At 47.1% G+C, this 22,176-nt stretch overlaps 1 protein-coding gene across 6 annotated transcripts in view; it reads right to left on the reverse strand.

The window, feature by feature from the left end:
- Positions 1-4,316: 4,316 nt before the first annotated feature.
- Positions 4,317-22,176, reverse strand: part of SEC16B (SEC16 homolog B, endoplasmic reticulum export factor) — a 65,643-nt gene continuing 47,783 nt past the window's right edge. For 5 of the 6 annotated variants that reach the window (XM_061383289.1, XM_061383294.1, XM_061383290.1 and 2 more), the window contains 12 exons: positions 20,706-20,811; positions 18,912-19,052; positions 17,412-17,531; positions 16,484-16,556; positions 14,906-15,190; positions 14,026-14,081; positions 8,813-8,965; positions 8,579-8,677; positions 8,058-8,166; positions 7,845-7,924; positions 6,084-6,182; positions 4,317-5,461 (listed from right to left, as the gene is read on the reverse strand). In XM_061383289.1, coding sequence (XP_061239273.1) covers positions 5,393-5,461; positions 6,084-6,182; positions 7,845-7,924; positions 8,058-8,166; positions 8,579-8,677; positions 8,813-8,965; positions 14,026-14,081; positions 14,906-15,190; positions 16,484-16,556; positions 17,412-17,531; positions 18,912-19,052; positions 20,706-20,811 — 1,390 coding nt within the window. In that variant the 3' untranslated portion in view covers positions 4,317-5,392. The remainder of the gene's footprint in view (positions 5,462-6,083; positions 6,183-7,844; positions 7,925-8,057; positions 8,167-8,578; positions 8,678-8,812; positions 8,966-14,025; positions 14,082-14,905; positions 15,191-16,483; positions 16,557-17,411; positions 17,532-18,911; positions 19,053-20,705; positions 20,812-22,176) is intronic. The other variant, XM_061383293.1, reaches the window with a different exon arrangement.

Below are 22,176 nucleotides of genomic sequence, written 5' to 3' on the forward strand. Positions count from 1 at the left end.
CATCATAGCTACCAAAAAATTCCAAACATTTAGCTGATTTAATCCCCAACTCTGGTCAAAAAAACCCCTTTTTGTGAGCCTTCATTTCACAAGCTGAGACATGATTTAATGGGCTTCCAAAGCGTGGAAGAGTTCCAAGCACAGGTGGTGGTGAGCAGCTGTTTTCCATCTCCGCTGAGGACCAGCTGAGAGTCTTAAAGAGCCACATGAGCAATTTGGGTATAAAGTACTAGGAATACCTTCCTAATGTTTGAGAGTGTGAAACTCTACACTGAAACCTCAAGAGAAGCCATGGAATCCTCCTCTCTAGAGATCCTTTAAAAATGGGACACTGAATCGGCTCTAAGTTGGATAAAGACCAGAAAAGCATCTCACATTAAAATAACAAGCAGTTTGCATGGGTCAGTCAAGTTTGAGTTACACTGCTATTGACCTAGTTCCCTTGAAGTACCATTACCTAGAGATACATATAAAAAGAAAGAGTATGGGAAGCAGATTCCTCTACTAAGTGAGACTGCAATGAAAATTGTTGAACATGCTCTAAATCCTCATTCACAATAACTTTAAATCTCATTAAGAAATCACTTCTGAAGGATCTGAATGAATGGTACCTGGATTAAGTACCTCATGAGAGAAGGCACTGTTGGCGGTCATGTTTGAGGCAAACTCAGGAAAGTACCTAACATCCTATTATATTCAGACCACACCATATGCAATTTCCAGCTTAAGATGGCAAAAACAAGAGGGGAAAAGGCCACTTCCATTTCACTCTCTTGGCGGAGAAAGTGACAGAAAAACCCCTGTGAGTGGAGAGACCCAAATTACACACCTATTATTCTTTCCAAGCTCAGGAGTGTTTTACATATTTTCTCTTGGGAAGAAAATATTCTGATTTTAGTAAAGAGGTGGAGGCAGTCTTTTGCTATGCTTGGTAGCTCAGAGGAAGAAACCAAAGAGAAAGGTGATTTCTAGGGTGAAAAAAAAAAGCTAGCAGAGGCTTTGATCCTGAACAACCTGAAGCTTAAGTTAGGGCAAAAGAGGAGGCTGTATAGGTGACTGAGGAAGCAAGGCTTGTTTGCAGTTTTATAGCCACATAAGTGGATTAGACAGAAGGCAGGAATGGTGATATGTGATAAAGACACTTAAATGGAATTTAACGGTTTATTCTCTTCCAAATTACTGAACATTAGGTTTAAATGTTTCCATATAAATATTAAATTATATGTATATAGCAGGATTGCAAATTTGCACATTACCACTCTGTTTTTTAAGGAAAATGTAGCGCCTTTATTTCCTATAACTATTCTTCCTCCAAGTTCACACCCCATTGAGGCATGTGGGGCAAAAACAAACTTGCCAATTAATAATATCTCAGTCTCTTCCCTTTTAAAGAGTGTCTTTGGGTGAGTCTTTTTTTAAAAGAGAGAAAGATCTGTTTATTTCTTCTCTCCAAATGAGAAAGAAGGTCTGTGGCTGACAGAGCCAGCCCCTCTCCTTGCAGGTGGCTGGTCTGATCCAGTCCTGACTTGGCATCTGCTGGGGCATGACGGGTCCCTTGTGACCTTTGGTGCACAGTCATTGCTTCCAAGAGTCCCATGGGCACCAGGTTGCAGGGACCCGGAGGCTCTGCCTCAGACCATGGTCATCCCCAAGGCCAGGATGCTACAGCTCCCAAGCCAAAGCCAGCTTCTCCTTGGCCTGCAGAGGCCTGCAGCCTCCCAGGAGCTGTAGGTGAGGCAACAGGCCACAAGCCCCAGTGTTCTCAGGCTCCCTGTTCCTGGCAGCATATTTCTAGCACAGCCTGTTCTATATCCTCAAGCTTTTATCTATATAGGAGGGAAAAAATATCTTGTTCTTACAGTTGCATATGCTTTGTTTCACAACTGGTTTTAACCGCTAGAGCTCTAAAACAATCATGACCTTTAGCAACCTCACCACCATCACCACCACTAATAAAAGCTGATAAACTACTAAGACCTCTGAGTGACCCCAGTTCATCAGACCCTTACTGCACTCAACTGAGGGTTCCTTCCTGACCAGTGAACAGCAGGACTTGTTTTAACCAACCACACACCAATGAATGGATGCATTCTGACTTTGCTGGAGTACAAGCTTCCAAACATGAATTAGCATAAGTGCCAAGGCCTCCGCCCTTTCCACTGCATAAAACCCTCTGATCTTCCCCTCAGAAAATGTGTCTGCTGCTGCACACACTACTTCCTTTGCCTGGAAAGTAACTAAGCTCAAGGCCTCCTTTGTTGACACTGTAGTCCCTGGTTTTCCATGAATAGTCCCAACAGGAGGCAGAAGTGAAAGAACACAGGCATCTTTGCCTTCCTCTTAGGTCCTCACTCTCTTCCTCTAAAGTGCTTCTTTTTATGAGAGAGGACTTCCCCTGTGTCATTGTTCCTGGGGGCACTAAGCCACATGGTCTAACGTTGGTGGCAGCCGGGATGCATGGAGAGAAACCAGCTTCGTCATGAGAACACCTATTGAAAACTAATTTTAATTTATTCTTCCCATTACACACCTGCATCAAGAAGGAACAATCTCATACAGATGGCCTACAGGCACATGAAAAGATTCTCAACATCACTAATTATTAAAGAAATGCAAATCAAAACTACAATGAGGTATCACCTTCATACAGGTCAGCACGGCCACCATTAAAAATCCTACAAACGACCAAAACTAGAAAGGGTGTGGAGAAAAGGGAATCCTCCTACACTGTCGATGCGAATGTAAGTTGATGCAGCCACTACGGAAAACAGTATAGAGGTTCCTCAAAAAACTAGAAATAGAGTTGCCATATGATCCTGCAATCCTGGGCATATATCCAAAGAAAACTATAATTCAAAAAGATTCATGCACCCCAGTGTTCACTATTGACAATAGCCAAGACATAGAAACAACCCAAATGAATGAATAAGGAAGACGTGGTACATATATACAGTGGAACATGATTCAGCCATAAAAAAGAACAAAATAAGGCCACTTGGAACAACATGGATGGACCTAGAGATTATCATACTAAGTGAAGTAAATCAGAAAAAGAAATACCATATGATATCACTTATGTGTGGAATTTAAATATAAACAAATGAACTTATCTATGAAAGAGAAACAGACTCACAAACATAGAGAACAGACTTGTGATTGCCAAGGGGGAGGGGGCAGGGGAGAAATGGATTAGAAGTTTGGGATTAGCAGATGCAAGCTATTATACAGAGAAGGGATAGACAACAAGGCCCTACTGTACAGCACAGGGAATTCAATATCCTGTGATAAACTATACAGAAAAGAAGATGAAAAAGCAGGTGTGTGTATAAACACACACACATATATATACCTGGATCACTCTGCTGTACACTAGAAATTAACACCACACTGTAAATCAACTATACTTCAGTAAAATTTTTAAGTGAATAAACATCCAGTTTAATCTGGTAGGCAACAAGATTAAGGCGATTTTACTTATTAGATTGTACACTGATAATTTTTTAGAAACACACACATATAATGTGTAGCATGTACTAGGTACTTTTTAAAGAGATTGACTCTATTCTTCTGCCGTATGCGATGCCTCATGTGCTTAGTCATGTCCAGCTCTTTTCGACCCCATGGACTGCAGGCTGCCAGGCTCCTCTCCTGGAGCCTGGAGTCGATGGAGATTCTCCAAGGAAGAATACTGGAGTGGGTTGCCATGCCCTCCTCCAGGGTCCTATGTGGTAGTACTATTATAATTACTATTGTAATTATTATAATTGCAATGGTAATTAGTATCCTCATTTTATAGAAGAGGGAATTGAAGACAAGAACAAATAGATTACCCTGTCCAAGATTACAAGGTGAACTGTGGATGAGCCAGGATTCAAGTCTAAATGATTTGGTGCCTCTGAAACTCACACACGACTGACACTGTTCCGCCACTGGGTGTCAGCACACCAAACTGAAGGGGCTGCAGTCTTCAGGAAGACAAGGACAGCACTCACTGAGGGCCTTCTAGATGCAAAACACTTACACGGACATTTCCTAATTTAATCTGAGAGATGAACAAACTTCTTAGAGGACAGAATGTGCAACATTTAGTTAACGGAGTAACTAATTTTCATGAGAGGTGGGTTTGTTCTTTTTTTAATTGTAAAAATAACGGTAGACAAGTTAAGAGGATCAGTCCCTAGATTCTTCATTAATTAAGGGCTTTTTCCAGCTGTCTGCACCTTATCACCCAATGAAACCATTATTAGAAAGACCTCAGGGAAGAGACCACACAGTGTGTACTCTCCCTCTGCAAAAATCAGCCAGAGACAAGCATCTGCTATAAAATTATCTGGTTTAATCACTATCAACATCAGAACTGTAGTACATTAAAGTACAAAACCTGTATGTACAATTACACATGCAAAGAAATGTTCTTTGTGAGGAGCAATTTTCAACAAATCTGACAAACAGCAAGAGTCATTCCTATTGGGGGTTTGAAAGGAGAAATGGAAATTTCCAAGAGGGTCCCCTCCTCCCTCGGGCTCCTCTGACCCTCTGAACATCAATTTGCAAAGGCCTGAGGGAGGAAGGGAAGTATTAACAATCTCAGACACTCGATCCTCTTCTTATGCAAGGGGTGAATTTTTAGGGAACATTTTCCGTCCTTTATTACACTGATGTTCCATCCATTTGCATCATTAGGTTCGGTAGTTACCATGACAATATGATGCCTACAGCAATCTAACTTGATAGCCAGATGCCAGAATGTGAAAAAATAGGACCAGCTAAGAAAGTGAGAGAAATATAATTAATCTGAACCACATTAAAAAAAAAAAATGTGCACAAACCAAAACCAAGAAGGAAACTGCCGAAATGTCACCCAAGAGAGAATGATGACAGGAAACAATGATCGAGTTTCCAAGATTCAAAAATCCTTTGCTAACTCGAGCCATGAATTGGTCTGTAACTAAGGCTGTGGAAGGAGTCAAAGTTAATCTAGAATATTGCTCTGAGTGCCTCTCCCCCAGTAATTGCTGCTGCAGAGTCCAGCGCTGTTATCTTCGACTCCCGCAGAGGAATTCTTAAGCCCTGATTTTTCCAAGGATCTATAGCCGCGTCCTTAATGCTGCCACCATGGCATTCCACTCCCCTCCAGACTGATGATATACCCAGCTTTTCCACCTGAAGAAGTCATTTCCACCATCACTGTGAAGCTTATCTTAAGAGATTGAACTGAGCTGTGTCCTGGGAGACCCTGTCTCCTTGCTTCCTCCAAACCCCGTGGAAGCAACTGGCTAGCACAACCGTCTTTGGGACCCAAATATGGCAGAGGGGCTGGGAAATTAAGAAACAAGAACAACATAACAGTTGTGCTTCAGGGAGACCAGCCTGGGATGGGTGGTCCTTCTCATCATGACTGGGTTGGATAGCGGCGCTGAGCTAGGCGATTTGGCTGGTTCAGGCTGGTAACCGTGGAGAGCTGGAAAAAGACAAGCACAGCACGAGGTTATAACCCCAAGCATGACTCTGCTGAGGGCTGACTGGCTGGATTGAGCTTAGGCATCCTGAAAGTCTAGAACCCTTCAGGAGCATTTGGCTTCCCATGTGGTATTCTCATTATTCACTTTCACACAACACCTTTACCTCTTAAATAAGGAGAAAGAAATTTGATTTTATGAAGAAGAGAAGCCAATAACACATCCGAGCAAGCAGTCTGCCTCAGATCATGCAGAAGCAGGGAGTTTAGTTTCAACCAAAGTTTGCAATGATCCCCTCACCCTCAGGACACTGCTCTGGTGCAACCACACAACACCGACACAAATTGTCTCTCTTGAGTCTTAAGACCTATGAAAGGTCAAGAGCAATATTAATAATAGTGACACTGACTGAGCATTTTCAGACTGCCTGATTTAATCCTCATAACTATCCAGTGAGGTAGTTACTACTAACCCTATTATACAGACGCAGAAACTGAGACTTACAGAGGTTAGTCATTGCTAAAGAACTCAGGCATAGTAAGTGGTTATCAGTAAGTTATAAACCAGGGTCTCCTTCACTCAGAACCCATGCTCCAAACCCCCCCTCCCTCAGGACCTCCTTACCTGGGGAACCTGAGATGGGTTGTAGAGAGGAACACTCCCTTTCACAGAGGGTGGGGGAAGCAGAACACCAGCGTTGAAGTGGAGCTCAGTGGAAACACCCTGTGATGGAAAATAATAGAAAATCCTCTTAGTCACCACTTCCTGGATTCTAGACTGTCAGGGGCTTCCCTGAGAATCAACTTTGGTCAAGAGATGCAGTCCCTGCTGATGCAGTGGATGGGAACCCACCTGCCAATGCAGGGGACACAGGTTCCATCCCTGGTCCAGGAAGATTTCACAGTAACTAAGCCTGTGCCCCACATCGACTGAGCCTACATGCCTAGAGCCTGTGCTCTGCAAGAAGGGAAGCCACTGCGATGAGAAGCCCATGCACTGCAACCAGAGAGGAGCCCCACTCACTGCAACTAGAGAAAAGCCCACAGAGCAGCAAAGACCCAGCGTAGTCAAAATAAACAAATAATAAATAAATTTTAAAAAATTTAAAAGAAAGACACAAATGTGATACAGCTCAGGGAATCCTGAGTAAAAAAACAGTTCCAGTGGGCACAGCCACCCCCGGAGCCAGGGGGAGCTTTGCAGAGGCTCAGGTGCTGCTGTGTGAGAAGAAAAGGCCACAAAAAAACGTACTAATAGCATCATAAAAAGTAATCTCATATTCCTTGAAAAGCCTAAAATACTACAAGAGTGCCGTAACCAGGCCCCAAGAAATAAAATTGTTTTCCTAGCAACTGGCATGACATCCATACTGGACAATTCGTCAAGGCTTTATCACAATCCTTGCAAGGGATACTGGTGAACTCTAGCTCCTACTGGGGACAGGGAAAGAGGACATTCCCTTTTTTCATTTCATTTTTTTGTCTTTTTGGCTGTGCCTTGTGACATGTGGGATCTTGGATCCTCAACCAGGGATTGAACCTGTGCCCCCTGCACTGGACCCACAGAGTCTTAACCACTGGACTCCCAGGAAGTCCCGAGGCTGCTCTCTAGACATCACATAAGGAAGCAGTGGTGGGCTAACTCGTGTTCCTGCCCCAGACTTCTTGTCTTGAAGTCCTAACCCAGAGACCTCAGAATGCATTCAGAGACAGGGTCTTTAAAGAGGTGATTAACTACTGCACAGCTCAGAGAACTGTATTTGGTGCTCCATGGTGACCTAAACGGGAAGGAAATTCAAAAAAAGAACAGATATAGGTATACTTATGGCTGATTCACATTGCTTACAGCAGAAACCAACACAACATTGTAAAGCTATCCAGGCAAGAATAATGGAATGGGTGGCCATTCCCTTCTCCAGGGGATCTTCCTGACCCAGGGACCAAACCCTTCTCTCCTGCGTTTCAGGCAGATTCTTTACAATCTGAGCCACCAGAGAAGCCCCATACTCAACAGAAATTAATTTTTTTTTAAAAGGTGATTAGAATGGGCCCTAACCCATTATGACCGGTATTCTTGTAAGAAGGGGAAATTTGGACATAGACACACACCAGGGAAAGACCACATAAAGATGCAGGGAGAACATGGCCATCTATAAGCCAAGGAGAAACCTACTCTGCGGACACCTCCATCTCAGCTCTCCAGCCTCCAGAACTGTGAGGAGATACTCATCTGGTGTTTAAACGGCACAGTCTATGACACCTTGTTCTGGCAGCCCTAGCAAACCACTACAGAAGCTTTCTCCATACTCTCCACGAGTCAGGCCCTCACGGGGCAGCACCTCCAGCCCCCATGAAAGTTCAGTTCACACACAGGTGGGCTGCTCACCTCAGGTCCCGACAAGCCTCCACTCCCCGGGCCCTCAGCTGTCCCCACACCAGACACTGACCCTCGGACTTCATCTCCACCTAGGAAGCAATGAGTCAGGGGTGTTCCAACTACTCAGGACAGAGGAGTCCCCACTCCCAGAAGGCTCCCCACCAAACCCTGGAAACTGCAGAGAGGACCACAGCGGGCCCAGAGGACAGGAGGTTGGCATACCTGTGTCCCTGGAGAAGGCACTGGCACCCAGCAGAGACTGGGGATCTGGGGAAGGTGTCAGTGAGAGGCTTGGGCTGGGCTGAGGTAGAGACGCTGCCCTGGGCATCTCCTGCTTAGTGGAGAAAGGAGGGTGGCGCTGATGGTTCCACACGTCCATGCCACCTGCTTGCATTCCTGCAGCACCCACATGGCGGCCTCCACCCTCTACCAGGGCTGGCCTCCTCTCCACCACACTCCATTCTCTTCATACCACTCCTCTGCTCAATAAGCCAAGTCACTGCTGGCTCTCGAAAGTTAAAATTCTACATCCTAACTTTTAAGGCCTTTCGTCATCTGCCTCTCCCCTCACTGGACCAATCTGTCTCCCACAACCTCCCATCACAAAACCAGTTTCATCCAGACCAGGGTGGAGAGGCCAGCTCCAGGCCCTCCTGGAGTTGAGGAAACTTCCTCAGAAGGGGCCACAGAAGAGGGAGCTTCCCTGTCCAGCCCCCCCCCCACAACCTTCCGCCCGAGGTCACCTCAGAGTCCGGGCTGTCAGACGAATCTTCATCTCCAGAGGGGGATGCGTTGTGGGTGGGCTTTGAGCGGAACCAGCTGAACCAGCCAAACCCTGAGCTCTGGAAGAGAGAGGGGGAGTTCTGTGGTCTGTAGGGTGGAGATTAACTCCCTCTCACCAACAGGAGAGGAGGGGACCCCACAAGAGCCCGGCTCCCCAGCGCTGCACCACCATCTGGAAGAAAAGACCCCTCCACCTTTGTGTTCTCCTTCACGTTTCCGAGCTTTTCTCTCTGGACGGTATTTTGGGAAGATTTTTTATCTGCCTTCTCGGAGGACTCCTCCTCATCTTCCTTGACTGATACGATGGAACTCTCAGAAATACTTCGAGCTCTGGGAATCAGTGGCACCTGGAATTAGAGGAAAGAGAAGTAACATCTTTATAGCACTTGACAGGTTACAAAGGCACATTTACATATACTCCCTCACCTGACCTGCTCGATAAATCAGCAGGGATAGCCTTACATGGACGGAGGAGCCTGGTGGGCTGCAGTCCATGGGGTCACTAAGAGTCAGACACGACTGAGCAACTTCACTTTCACTTTTCACTTTCATGCACTGGAGAAGGAAATGGCAACCCATGCCAGTGTTCTTGCCTGGAGAATCCCAGGGACAGCGGGGCCTGGTGAGCTGCCGTCTATGGGGTCGCACAGAGTCGGACACGACTGATGCAACTTAGCAGCAGCAGCAGCAGCAGCCTTACAGGATCTAATATGACTGAAGGGAAACCACGATTTAGCCACGAGGAATAACTTGCTGAGCATCTCAGGACAAGGGCAGAGCCCAGTCTCCATCTTCAGATTATCCTTAATCCTACAGGGTTTTGGCCACTGTGCTACTAGTCCCCAAGAGCATGGGGTTTCCAGAACTATGCCAAGGCCGGGAGCAGGGGTATGGAATGCTTCCACTGGAGACGAAGAGAGCCAGGAAACACCCTTCAGGGAACCCCTAAATGCAAAGATCAGGGAAGGTGACAACCACTGAATCTAACTTATCCCATACCTCACTTCCTAGCTGACTTGCTCAAGATGAACTGTGAGCAACTGTACCGGGGGGAGTAAAATACACCCACATCCCTTTGTATTAATGGTGTGTGTGGTAGAATATATCGGGTTGCCCAAAAGGTTTGCTCAGGTTTGTCTGTAACATCTTATGGAAAAATCCAAGTGAATGTTTTGGCCAACCCAATACATTTCATAAAATTTACACATTTAACCTCTTAAAGTGTACAGTTCAGTGTATTAGAATATTCATGATGTTGCATAACCATCACCGCTTTCCATTTTCAGAAATTTTCATTAACCTCAACAGAAACTCTGTTCCCATTAACACTAACTCCCCATTTTCCCTTCTTCCCTCTGGCCCCTGAGAACCTCTACGCTTTCTGTCTCTATGAGTTTGCCTATTCTAGACGCCTTGTATAAGTGGAATCATACGGTATTTGTCCTTTTGTGTTGTATTTACAATTTGCACTCTCAGAAAAAGATAATTGGTATAACCTTTAGAAAAAACACTTTGGCAAATACAGAAAAAGTTTCATTTTTTGTTCTAATGAGTATAGAACTTACCGTGTACCAAGTAGTATTCTGAGCATTTTATATACAGCGAGTCATTTAAACCTTACAACTATCTTGTTAGTAGGTATTGTTATTATCATCCCATTTAACAAATGAGAAAACTAACACACAGCAAAGTTAAGCAAGCTGTATAAGGTCACACAGCTAGTTAAGGGCAGAGCAAGGATTCAAACCCAAGCTGTCTGACATTCCTTCTAGGAATTTCTCTCCTAACTGAGTAATTTAAGAAATACACAAGGGCTTATATATTAGAATGTCCATCACTGTGTTTTACATATTGAAGGGAAGGGAAGGGAGAAGTAAGGAGAAAGAGTAGAAAAGAAAAGGGAGAGAGAGACACTTGAAGTGTTTAACAAAGTAGTAAAGACGAATTAAAATCCGAGCTCCTTCCCGGGCCTACCAGGCCCTCTATGATCCTGCCTTTCTCTGTCTCTCTCGTCTGGCTTCTTAGTCCTCTCAACTTTTTTTTTTTCTTTTTTTACTTTTTTGACCACACTGAACAGCTTGCAGGATCTTAGTTCCCCAACCAGGGACTGACCCCAAGCCCTCAGTAATGAAAGTGCAAAGTCCTAACCACTGGACCACCAAGGAGTTCCCTCGTCCCTCTCTCTAGATACAGCCCATACTCTCCCTCAGTTGTACCAGGTCATCTTATTACAGGGTCTTTGCTCTTGCTATGCCCTCTGCCTTGAACACTTGTTCCCTGAATACTCACCTGGCTCATGTCCACCATCCACGCTGAGCTCAGAGACGCACTCCCTCCCACACCGTCTAAAGGAACATCCCTCAAGCATACAGTGCTGTATTTGCAGTTGCCTCTACTGAACAGAAACCCCATGAAATTAGGCTTTGTCTAGTTCCCTACGTATCCCCACCCTCGATAACAGGACCAGGGACACTGCAGGATCTCCGTATTTGTGAATGAATAAACGCATGAGCAATGATGTGAATTTATCATACCAATTCTAAAAATCATATTTAAGAATGACATGGAAAATCTCATTTTATAGTATTAAAAATAGAAAATAAAGCTTCATCTACATATGTTCTCAACCATTTAAAAACACATGTATGTGTATATATATATACACATTTAGGCACATGGGCTAAGTCGCTTCAGTCATGTCTGAATTTTTGCGACCCTATGGACTGTAGCCTGCCAGGCTCCTCTGTCCATTGAATTTTCCAGGCAAGAATACTGGAGTGAGTTGCCATGCCCTCCTCCAGGCATCTTCCCAATCTGGGGATCTTCCCAACCCAGTGATCAAATACGCATTTCTTATGTCTCCTGCATTGGCAGGCACGTTCTTTAGCACTAGCACCACTGGGAAGCCCATCAGATCAGATCAGATCAGATCAGTCGCTCAGTCGTGTCCAACTCTTTGCGACCCCATGAATCGCAGCACTCCAGGCTTCCCTGTCCATCACCAACTCCCGGAGTTCACTCAGACTCACGGCCATCAAGTCAGTGATGCCATCAAGCCATCTCATCCTCTGTCGTCCCCTTCTCCTCCTGCCCCCAAACTCTCCCAGCATCAGAGTCTTTTCCAATGAGTCAGCTCTTCGCATGAGGTGGCCAAAGTACTGGAGTCTCAGCTTTAGCATCATTCCTTCCAAAGAAATCCCAGGGCTGATCTCCTTCAGAATGGACTGGTTGGATCTCCTTGCAGTCCAAGGGACTCTCAAGAGTCTTCTCCAACACCACAGTTCAAAAGCACCAATTCTTCAGCGCTCAGCTTTCTTCACAGTCCAACTCTCACATCCATACATGACCACAGGGAAAACCATAGCCTTGACTAGACGGACCTTTGTTGGCAAAGTAATGTCTCTGCTTTTGAATATGCTATCTAGGTTGGACATAACTTTCCTTACAAGCAGTAAGCGTCTTTTAATTTCATGGCTGCAATCACCATCTGCAGTGATTTTGGAGCCCAAAAAAATAAAGTCTGACTTGGTTTCCACTGTTTCCCCACCTATTTCCCATGAAGTGATGGGACCAGATGCCATGATCTTCGTTTTCTGAATGTTGAGCTTTAAGTCAACTTTTTCACTCTCCTCTTTCACTTTCATCAAGAGGCTTTTGAGTTCCTCTTCACTTTCTGCCATAAGGGTGGTGTCATCTGCATATCTGAGGTTATTGATATTTCTCCCGGCAATCTTGATTCCAGCTTGTGTTTCTTCCAGTCCAGCATTTCTCATAATGTACTCTGCATAGAAGTTAAATAAGCAGGGTGACAATATACAGCCTTGACGAACTCCTTTTCCTATTTGGAACCAGTCTGTTGTTCCATGTTCAGTTCTAACTGTTGCTTCCTGACCTGCATACAAATTTCTCAAGAGGCAGATCAGGTGGTCGGGTATTCCCATCTCTTTCAGAATTTTCCACAGTTTATTGTGATCCACACAGTCAAAGGCTTTGGCATAGTCAATAAAGCAGAAATAGATGTTTTTCTGGAACTCTTTTGCTTTTTCCATGATCTAGTGGATGTTGGCAATTTAATCTCTGGTTCCTCTGCCTTTTCTAAAACCAGCTTGAACATCAGGAAGTTCACGGTTCACATATTGCTGGAGCCTGGCTTGGAGAATTTTGAGCATTCTTTACTGGCATGTGAGATGAGTGCAATTGTGCGGTAGTACCATTGCCTTTTTTTGGGATTGGAACGAAAACTAACATATACACATCTATATATACACCCATATAGATGGTCTCCTTCACTTTTTGAAAGTTTGTATCATACAACTTTGCTTTTACCAAAGACTGACATTAGTACCTATTTTCACTAACAACCAACCAAAAAAATCCAAAGAGGACTTTCAGTTTTACCAAAAAAGTTAGAAAGTGAAAAAAGCATTCAGCGTTTGTTTTGTAGGAGCCATTTTAGAGGCAGCTTGTATCCCAAGCAGCGAGACTGGCCCCACTAAGCTCCTTTACCGGAATCTACACTCAGCATCTCACGTGGCTTTGAACCGCATCTCTGAGCATCTGCGCTTCATCTCGATTCATTTTGTGCATTGTTAGCAAGATGTGTACTGAGGTAACTGCTTCTTCCCTTCACATCACTGAGACTTACAAAAGGTTTTATAGGAAGGCTCTGCTTTTAGATAGCATGAGAAATGTGTACATAGAAAAAATATAGGAAGAAAATAGACTATTTGGCTATGTGATTCTGAGTGATGGCTGTTTGACACTTTATATGACATTTTCTCTTTGTTTTTCAGATTTTATATAACAATAAAGCACTAATTTAGGGGAAAAAACAAGTTTTAAGGTCTGTAGCTTAGTTACTACTCAAGATAGTTCTATGACATCACTTCCAACCAGGAAAAGCTAGAGAGAATCTTAAATCTGGACCAGCAATGCCTGTTACTAGTGGAGGGATTCATTCATTCAACAGCTGAATAGATGATTAACTAGACATGGTTACCTCCAAGACCTGAAGAGAAAAGACACAGCTGCCATAGGTCCTTCTCAGAAATAGAGCAAGGTAAAAATGTTAAAGATAGAAATATCAAGAGTCTTCCCTGATGGCGCAGAGCACAGCAAGTTTTCAGTGCATCAGTAAGAAGAGGGCATTGGAGGGGGCTGATGTGCGAGACCAGAGGTAAACCCAGTCCTGCCCCCATGGACACAGGTTGGCAGGAGTGAAATGAACAAGAACGAGTCTCCTCTCCACCTCTCAGGATCTGGTGTAGAAAGAAACAAGGGGCAATGTGGAAGGAAGGGCTGGTGCAGGGCACAGGAAGGTGCCTGCATGTGGCTGAGCAACTGGGGCAGCTGGAGGGAATCCACAGCTCAGAGTGGGTGCTGTCATCTGGGGACTCTATCCTCTCACCTGGGGTCTGGAAATAGCCTTCTGCCCATCAGGATGCTGGAGGGTTTCTGGAGACACTGAGAAATCACAACAGAAATCAAGATGTGAACTCGGGTCTTTCCCTTCTATCCACAGTCAGCTTTCCTAATTGCCAAATGGCTGGAGCTCTGGGCACATAGCCCCCAGTGGATCAGAATAAATATGAGGTCCATTTGCACAAGCCTCTCAATTCCAGCCACCCCAGAACATGCCACTCACCCAACCTCCACCCCAAACCAAGATCATTCCATGGGAACCCTGGAAATGAAAGCCACGTCAGGCTGGATCACAGGGATCCTCCCAGGCTTCCCCTATGTGTGAGCCTCCCATCTTGGATAGGACCTTGTCTTAGAAGGTCTAAGATCTGACCCTTCTGTTTGGCTTCCAGCACTTCCCTGGCATCACTCAGCAGTGCTCACCCACACTCAGCCCCCGTTGTCCAAGACCTGATGGACAGAAGCACGAGCCTCTGCCCACAGCCCCTGACACAGCTGACTTCAGAAAGAGGACTTGGCCTAAACTGCAGCCGGAGGCACAGTGGCACTGTCTGGCCTTCTACCGCCTCTCTCCCGGAGACTCTCCCAGAATCCAACGGGAGCACACAGCGGCTGCTGGAGGCTGTGCTGTGTTTATCCCAGCAGAGAGCGGGGCTGGAATGGGAAAGAGCCATCTCCCTCGGATGAACGCAAAGCTACCAGCCCAGGTCTGACACCCGGAAGCCCTCAATCACATACGCACCCACCACCCAGGGCTTCACAAGCTCCCACCCCACACCTCACACTGGCCCCCGCACCGCCCTCCTCTGCTTGCTCCCCTCCACACCTCCCCACCCAAGGCTCGCTGCCTTCCTGGCAGCTCTTACCAGGGGGCAGGTGTATCTGCTGGGCTTCCTCCCAGGCTGTTCCTCCGGGAGCCCCTGTCACTGCCACGCTGCCACTGGTCCCCAGAAGATGGGTCTCAGGAACCGAGTAGAGAGGCACTGGGACCCCCAGCTGCCCGGAACCGCCACCTGTTGGGTAGGAGCCAGGCTGCTGTGGGCTGAGCTGGGCTGGGCCCGACTGCTCCAGAGTTGGCCACAGAGCTGAGCGGTCACCATAGGCTTCTGAGTTGCCTTGAGGTCCAGAAAGACCTTGATAGAAAGTGTTTTCTAAGGACACAAGACAAAGAAGAAGAGGTGAGAGCTGTAATGTGGCCTTTGTGTGGACTAAACACCAGGAACAAGCCTGCTCTTTGGAAAGCAGTGACGAGGACAGGCCAGTTGACGTGGCCACCATCGATGTGACGAGTATAACACAGCAGCGATTGTAACACCTCCACTGCTTAGGACTTAGAGTGTTCAAAACTATCTCCCTCACAGCTTGTACGATCTCTGAGCTTTTTAAACCAGGGGGTCGGGATGGCAGGAATGACCATTTAGTCTAACTCCACACTTTTTAGCTTTTGGATAAACTTTTTTGTGGATTTAACTAATGGACTGGGGCACTTGGAATTTAGAAAGTTTCAATGTAAAACCCAAATCAGACTACAGAAATGATGGCTTTGTTTTGAAAGATAAGAGCTTTGGCCCAGGAAGGGGACTTGGTGACATTCTTTCTGGCTCCACTGTGTTGCTGACGAGACAGACCAAGGTGTGGACTGTGGACATGGACGATGGTTGGCCCAAATTATGGGACTAGTGAGGTCGGCTGACCTACCCACTTGATAGGGTGACAGGAGACACGGCTGTTTCCCAGGGGAAGTGACCACTCAGAGGCACCCAGCCTGCTCTCCTGCATCCCTCTCCCCTCACCGATTCTGGGGCACAGCAGCAAAGCTGGGAAACAGAGACCAAGGCCTGCCCATACTTGCTATCCCCTTAATCATTCCTAAAGGAGGTACAAAAGCCTGGGAACCAGCTGGAAGCAAAGCCGTGAGACCCCGTCCTCACCCCACCAGTGAGTGCTATTTGGGAAACAGCATGGAGTTAACTGGGATAATAATGTCTGCCCAGCCCAACAATTGAAGCATCCTAAGGGAAAAGAAGGGATCTGTTGAAAACATTTTGAAGCCTATTTCACGTGTGCGGCAGATGATGCTCAAACGCCATAGGCACTTCCAATGTACCCACCGCTAACATGAAATACAGATGATCCGCCACCTCAGGCATGAAGAAATGCATCCACCTGGGGAGATGGTACTGACACAAGTGAAGCAACTATATAACAGCACAGCAACAAGATTAAAGCCTGAATGTGAAACAAAACCTCTAACAATGCGGAAACAGAAGGGAAGGCTGTGGCCTGCGGGGCTGTGCAGAGAGAAGCCTGGACCACAGGTCAGACTGACACGGGCGAGGAAGGCACTCCAGGCAAGGAAGGGGAAAAGTTTTTTGTTAGGTTATCTCCTATAATCAGATCCCAAGAGTCAGTTATTTACACACTCAGTTCATTAGTTTAGGTACCTGGAGTTTTTCTGGCTTCCGAAATAACCGCTTGAGCAGACTGAGGACGGCCAATGTTTCCTGCTTCCTTTCGCTATTAAGATAAAGTCAAATCCTCTTAGGTGACACAAAGGAAAACAAAAACAAGGAAACACGATTTGAAATGAAGTCAAGACACTTCAGCAGTGATGAGGTAAGGGAGCCTCAGGTGAGTGTGGGGGCTGTGAGGGGTTGGGAGCCCACGGGTCTTCCTACCTCCCGACTCTGCTCGGAGACAGCAGGCAGAGGCCAGGGCATCCTCCTCTCCCAGAGGAAGGGGCAAGAGGAGGGAACTAAGCCACAGGCCCCAGGGCCCACAGCACACAGGGGAAGCAAGGGCCGCATGTGTCTAAAAAAAAAAAAAAAAATCCACCTGCCCCTTTCTCAGAGACAGAGGAAGAAAGGAAATGGAGGAGGCCCTGTTCCAATTACTATGACAATTACTACCAGCCGCTTTTGCAATTGTCAGAACAAAAAAAAAAAAAAAGGAAAGGTCCGGAAGTCTTTTCAGCATTTGCCCTACATTACATGAAAGTGACACCGGGCCACAGTGAGCCACTGTTCCTCACAGAGAGAGACGGGAGCTTTGATGGTCACAACATGTATTTTCCGGGACCTCGGAGAAGGGTGGCCGGGTGACTCGGGAGAGGGTCCCACCGTCACACAGGGGAACACAGGAAAATGTCTCCACCCGGGAGGGGAGCGCGTTAGCGGAGGGGGCTGGGTGGGGGTGGGGGGTGTGGAAGCTGAGTGCTACCCCTCCCCCATCAGGCTGTGCTTCCTTGGGGACAGAGGACACCGCGGCCCTCCATGGTGTTGGGGACTTGCCGAGGTCAGTGCCTACCTACCCTGTGTCTAGAAGAGCCAAGAGGGGAGCAGAGACCCACCCCGCTGACCGTCCCCCCCTCACCTGCAGCTCCCTGTGATGCCCCCGAAGGTGCACCAGCCAGTCCGGCTCCAGGTCCCTGTCTCCTCGGTGGCGGCGGCGTTCTAAAACCAGAGGATCTGACAGCTTCAGTCTCTCTGCCAGCTGTGCCCGGTTTCCAGATGGTAAGAGAGGGAAAAGGAGGGAGAAAAGTAGGAGAAATGGACCATGAGGAGAAGCAGTAAGAAAAAAGAAGATAGGAAGCCTTTGCTCACTTGTAAATCAGATTACAAAGAACTGCCGAATAGCAAATTCAGCAGATACCTTCCTCAAATCGCAACATAAACAGTTAAACCATCCTGGTGTTAGATACTAAATAAAATATGAGGAGAAACTGCTACTCTGCTCTATGTCTCTGCAAAGCTGTTCTCAGGAGCAGTGCTTCTCAAACTTCAGAGCTGGTAGGAACCACCTGGGATTTTGTTAAAATGCTAATTCTGATCCCAGAAGTCTGTGGGGCCTGAGATCCAGCATTGCTAACAAGCCCCCCATGAGGTGAAGCCCATGCTGCCGGTCGAAGGGCTGCTTATGTTGCAAGACTATTCAGTCATTGCTTTTCTGGTGGCTCGGCGGTAAAGAATCTGCCTGCCAATGCAGGAGACACAGGTTTGATCCCGGGGTCAGGAAGATCCCCTGGAGGGGAGAATGGCAACCCACTCCAGTATCCTTGCCTGGGAAATCGCATGGACAGAGGAGCCTGATGGGCTACAGTCCATGGGGTCGCAAAGAGTAGGACACAACTCAATGACCAAACAACAACATCCCATCATAAAGTCCCCAAACTTTCCGACTCCTCCCTTCTGGCTCCTGAGCTGCCTACAACCATCATCCTGTTGGCAGAAATTTGCCATTAAGGGCACTCAGTAGCACAGATTTTACTGGCTACAGAATCCAACACTTGGGCCGCATTTAAAGCAAAGCAAAAAGTGATGGTAGGCTGCCTTTTCACTCTCAGCTAATGGATTTTTCTTCAATTAATTGGAACAACTATTTGCCTGATTGTTTTCTTTCCCAGGAACTAAAAGTTGATGTTTTTGTTTTCTCTTTTTTGAATGTATCTCACATGTGATAAAATATTCCATGCATTTAAAAGCATTTTAATAAGGATCATTTCCCATTTTAATCACTAAAATATATTTTCTAAGCCCAGCTTTTATGATTAAAATGGTTTGCCATAACATGCATTTTTACTGTACCAAAAAGGCAGATGCAAGAATGACTTCCTTGCACAGCACACGCCTGGTTTCCAGTCCCATTTCAAACCCACTCCCGTCCCCCGCCCCTTCCACCCATAGCATCCTTCTTTATGCAGTGTCAGGCCTCTGCTTATCACATCTGGGCATGCATATGTGGTCAAAGACAGCCAGGGGCTCCAATTTTATAGCATGTTCAAAGAAGATGAAATGGGGCTCTGAGCCGCTTTACAATAGCTTTCTCTGAACACTGAAGATAACACACCTGCAGAGAGCCCTTTGAGAAGCTCACCTTGATGAGTTCCACTAATAGCACAGGGTGACTGCTCTCTCCGTGGCTCAGGAGGGCTGTGCCAATGGCTTCGCAGTAATGCAAGGCCTGGGACGTGAGGCCATAATCTGCCAGACGGGACGCATAGAGGAGCTTATACACCTGCGAAGAGGAGCAGGGCCAGAAAGAGAGAAGTGGAGATAAGACTTCTTGGAAGTCAGTGGACTGCCAACTTCCGCTAACTCTGGGTCCAAATATTAAAGACGGCCTTGCAACATTTAGGGCATTCTATCTGTGTATAGGCACAGTTCCAAACCCAGCCTGCAGTTCCATCATTGCAGAGAACGGGGGCACATCAGCTAAGTCTCCCTAGGTGCTGGTCACCATGGAAATCCACCAGCCTCTCCACTTCTTATCAGGCAGCCTGTATCTCTGGGAAGGCTGGTGTGTGGGGGGCAGAGAACCAGGCGCCAGGGGCACAGGCAGAAGAAGAAAAAAAAATGCCCCTGGTGCCAGGGGCTTCAAGCCTAAGAGGGAGAGTATAGACAGATACAGGTAAGGGCTCAGAGAAGCATGAGGGACAGAGCCAGATGGAGTACAGAGGGGCTGGGAACAGGCAGACCCAAGTTCAAACCCCAGCTCTATGCTGGTATGGAGCATGAAGCTAGTTCCCCCACCTCCTCTCTGCACCTCGGTTTCCTCACTCTAATACGGGGATGATACTACAATCTCCCCCTTGGTGGTTTCAAAGATTCAATGAGATAACCCACGTAAAGTCCCTAGAGCAAATGGTACCCAAGAGATGTGAGCCAATAGCATGTAACTCCTTGGAACCTCTCTTGCGAAAAGACAGTAATCATGCCTGCCTCACAGAATTAGAGATCACTCAGTCAGGGGATCATAGCACAGTGCCAGGTGTGCAAAACTCATTCCCTAAAAACAGCTGATCTCACTGCTATCAGTCCAAAGACAGCTAAGAGGTGGGATGACTACAGAAGAGAAAGAGACTGAAGACCTGCATGGACACAAAGGAGCCCACTGGGCAGGGCTGCGCTGGAAAAGATGGGTCTTTGGTAAAACCCTTACAGAAGATACTAACTGGGTCACTGCCCTACAGACAGTAATCCATTCATCTCCAAGGCTTTGTTTTGTGTTTGGTGGTGGTGGTGGTGGTCTGTGTGTGTGAGTGTGTGTGTGTTGTTGCCACCAGATACTCTCTCACTACAATCACTGAAGAAGTCTCTGGGGATCCAAGGGGACACCAGGGCATCCAGTAGAGAGGTTGACAGGTTAGAACCTGGACATGGATGCTGCCTACACACCTGCAGCCCTGAGAGGAAGAAGGAAGACAGGGGCCAAAGGACAGAGCAGGGAGGAATTCCAGAGTTAAAGATGGAGGCATCCAAGAGAGATGGGAGCGGCAGGTCAGAGGAGAGTAGGAACAGTGAGCAGCCGGGGGCCGCTCCTGGCAGGATGGCCGTGGAGCCGAGGAGAAGATGGAGCTGTTTGGAGACAGAAGAGCAGAAGGAGCTGCAGACAGGCGTGGGGCCCAGGGGTGCCTGCCTGATTCTCCTTTGTCAGGAGGGAGGCAGGAGCCCGCAGCACAGAGGCTGCTGCCAGGTTTTGCTTTCCTGTCTTAAAAACGCAGACCTTGGGGGGACCTAGAAAGACATCCTAACCCTTCCCACACTTCAGCTCATGAGGAAAAGTCCAGTGGATGACTTAGCCCAGCCACTACCTGCCAGAAAGCAAGGCTGAGAATCCAGCCGCCCACAGCCGTCAGATGCAGAAAGGGCCTCGTGAGCGTTCAGTTACCTGGAAAGAAGGGATGAAGGATCGGGGACGGCCCAGCATCTGACAGTACTCGAAGATTTCCGTCCTCTGGATAGCCTCAGTTGTTGCAAATTTCAAAAACTCTTGACTAAAACCAGAGAATAACAATAAAAGAGTTTGAGGTTGGGGCGGGTGGGGGACGGATTTCACTCATAGATAGCCAAACTCCAGCTGCATCCATTCACGGCAGAGTTTCTGTCCTGGGCTGATCCCTGGGGCAGCTCCAAGAGAAGAAGGAGAATCTGTGCCCCCAAAGGCTCTGGGGGAAGGTGGGGGCCAAGCGGGGGGACTTCAGGGAGTGGGGGCGGTTCCTGCCATCTTTCCTGGAGGGTCACTTAAGGCAAGATGCTCTCGTGCCCAGCTCAGAGGGGCACTGCATCTCCCAGCATGTAACCATGCTGAGCACCAGCCTTAGTGCCCTGAGAGCCCAGAATGGGTGTCTGGGACAGGTCACCCCAGCCTGAGCAGAAGAGCAGGAAAGAGGGAGCCATGTGATGTTCCGGGAGCACTGAAGAAAGAAGGCCCTGCAGAGAGAGGGTAGCACCGCAGAGCCAAAAATCAAATGACAGTCCCTACACCGGACGCTTGCTCCAGTGAGAAAGCAGACTGAGCAAACGTGATCTGGGGGGCCCTCAGAGTCCACACGGGCCCCAAAACAGCTGCCGTGGGGGCTGAAACCATAATCACTGGGGCTTCCCCTGGGGTCAGGGCTGGATCTCCAGAAACATCCTCATTCAGTACACAGGAGGGGGACACCTTAACCCAGGGGTCTCCAACCTCCAGGATCTAACGCCTGGAGATCTGAGGTGGAGCTGATGCAATACAACAGAAACAGAATGCACAATAAATATAATGCACTTAAATCATACCGAAACCATACGAGGCTTTCTTTTTCCCCCACCAATCCAAATCCGTGGAAAAATTGTCTTCCACGAAACCAGTCCTGGTGGCAAAAGGGTTGGGGACACTGCATAACCCATTTCGCTTATTTGTCACATCTGGCCCAGACAGGCTTCTCTGACAAATTAACTATGTGCTATCAGAGACCATGACCTTGACAGACAGGTCATGAGATGATGCGTTTCTACGAAGAAAAGCCTGACAGTCTGGATTCCAAGTCCAGCCTGACCACACTTTAGCTGTACAATCTTAGACCTGTTACTCCACCTCTCTGTGCCTCAGTTTCCCTCCTCTATAAAGTGAAGCTTAAAAATACACTTTCTTCACAGGGTACATGTGTAATGATTGAAGGAAATGGTGCAAATAAAACAGCTGGTACAATGTAAGAGCTTAGGAAATCTTAACTATCACAGAGAGAGAGAGAAAGAAAGATCCAGAATGTGGAGGGTGGCTGGGGAGCAACCTGGTCTTTTCATCCATTTATTCACTGTCTAGGGGCTTATCAAGGTCCTTCTTTGTGAGAAGTCTAATGTTATGGCCAGCAGGGAATAAA

This window comes from Bos javanicus, chromosome 16, assembly GCF_032452875.1.
Source record: "Bos javanicus breed banteng chromosome 16, ARS-OSU_banteng_1.0, whole genome shotgun sequence".
NCBI classification, from domain to species: Eukaryota; Metazoa; Chordata; class Mammalia; order Artiodactyla; family Bovidae; genus Bos; species Bos javanicus.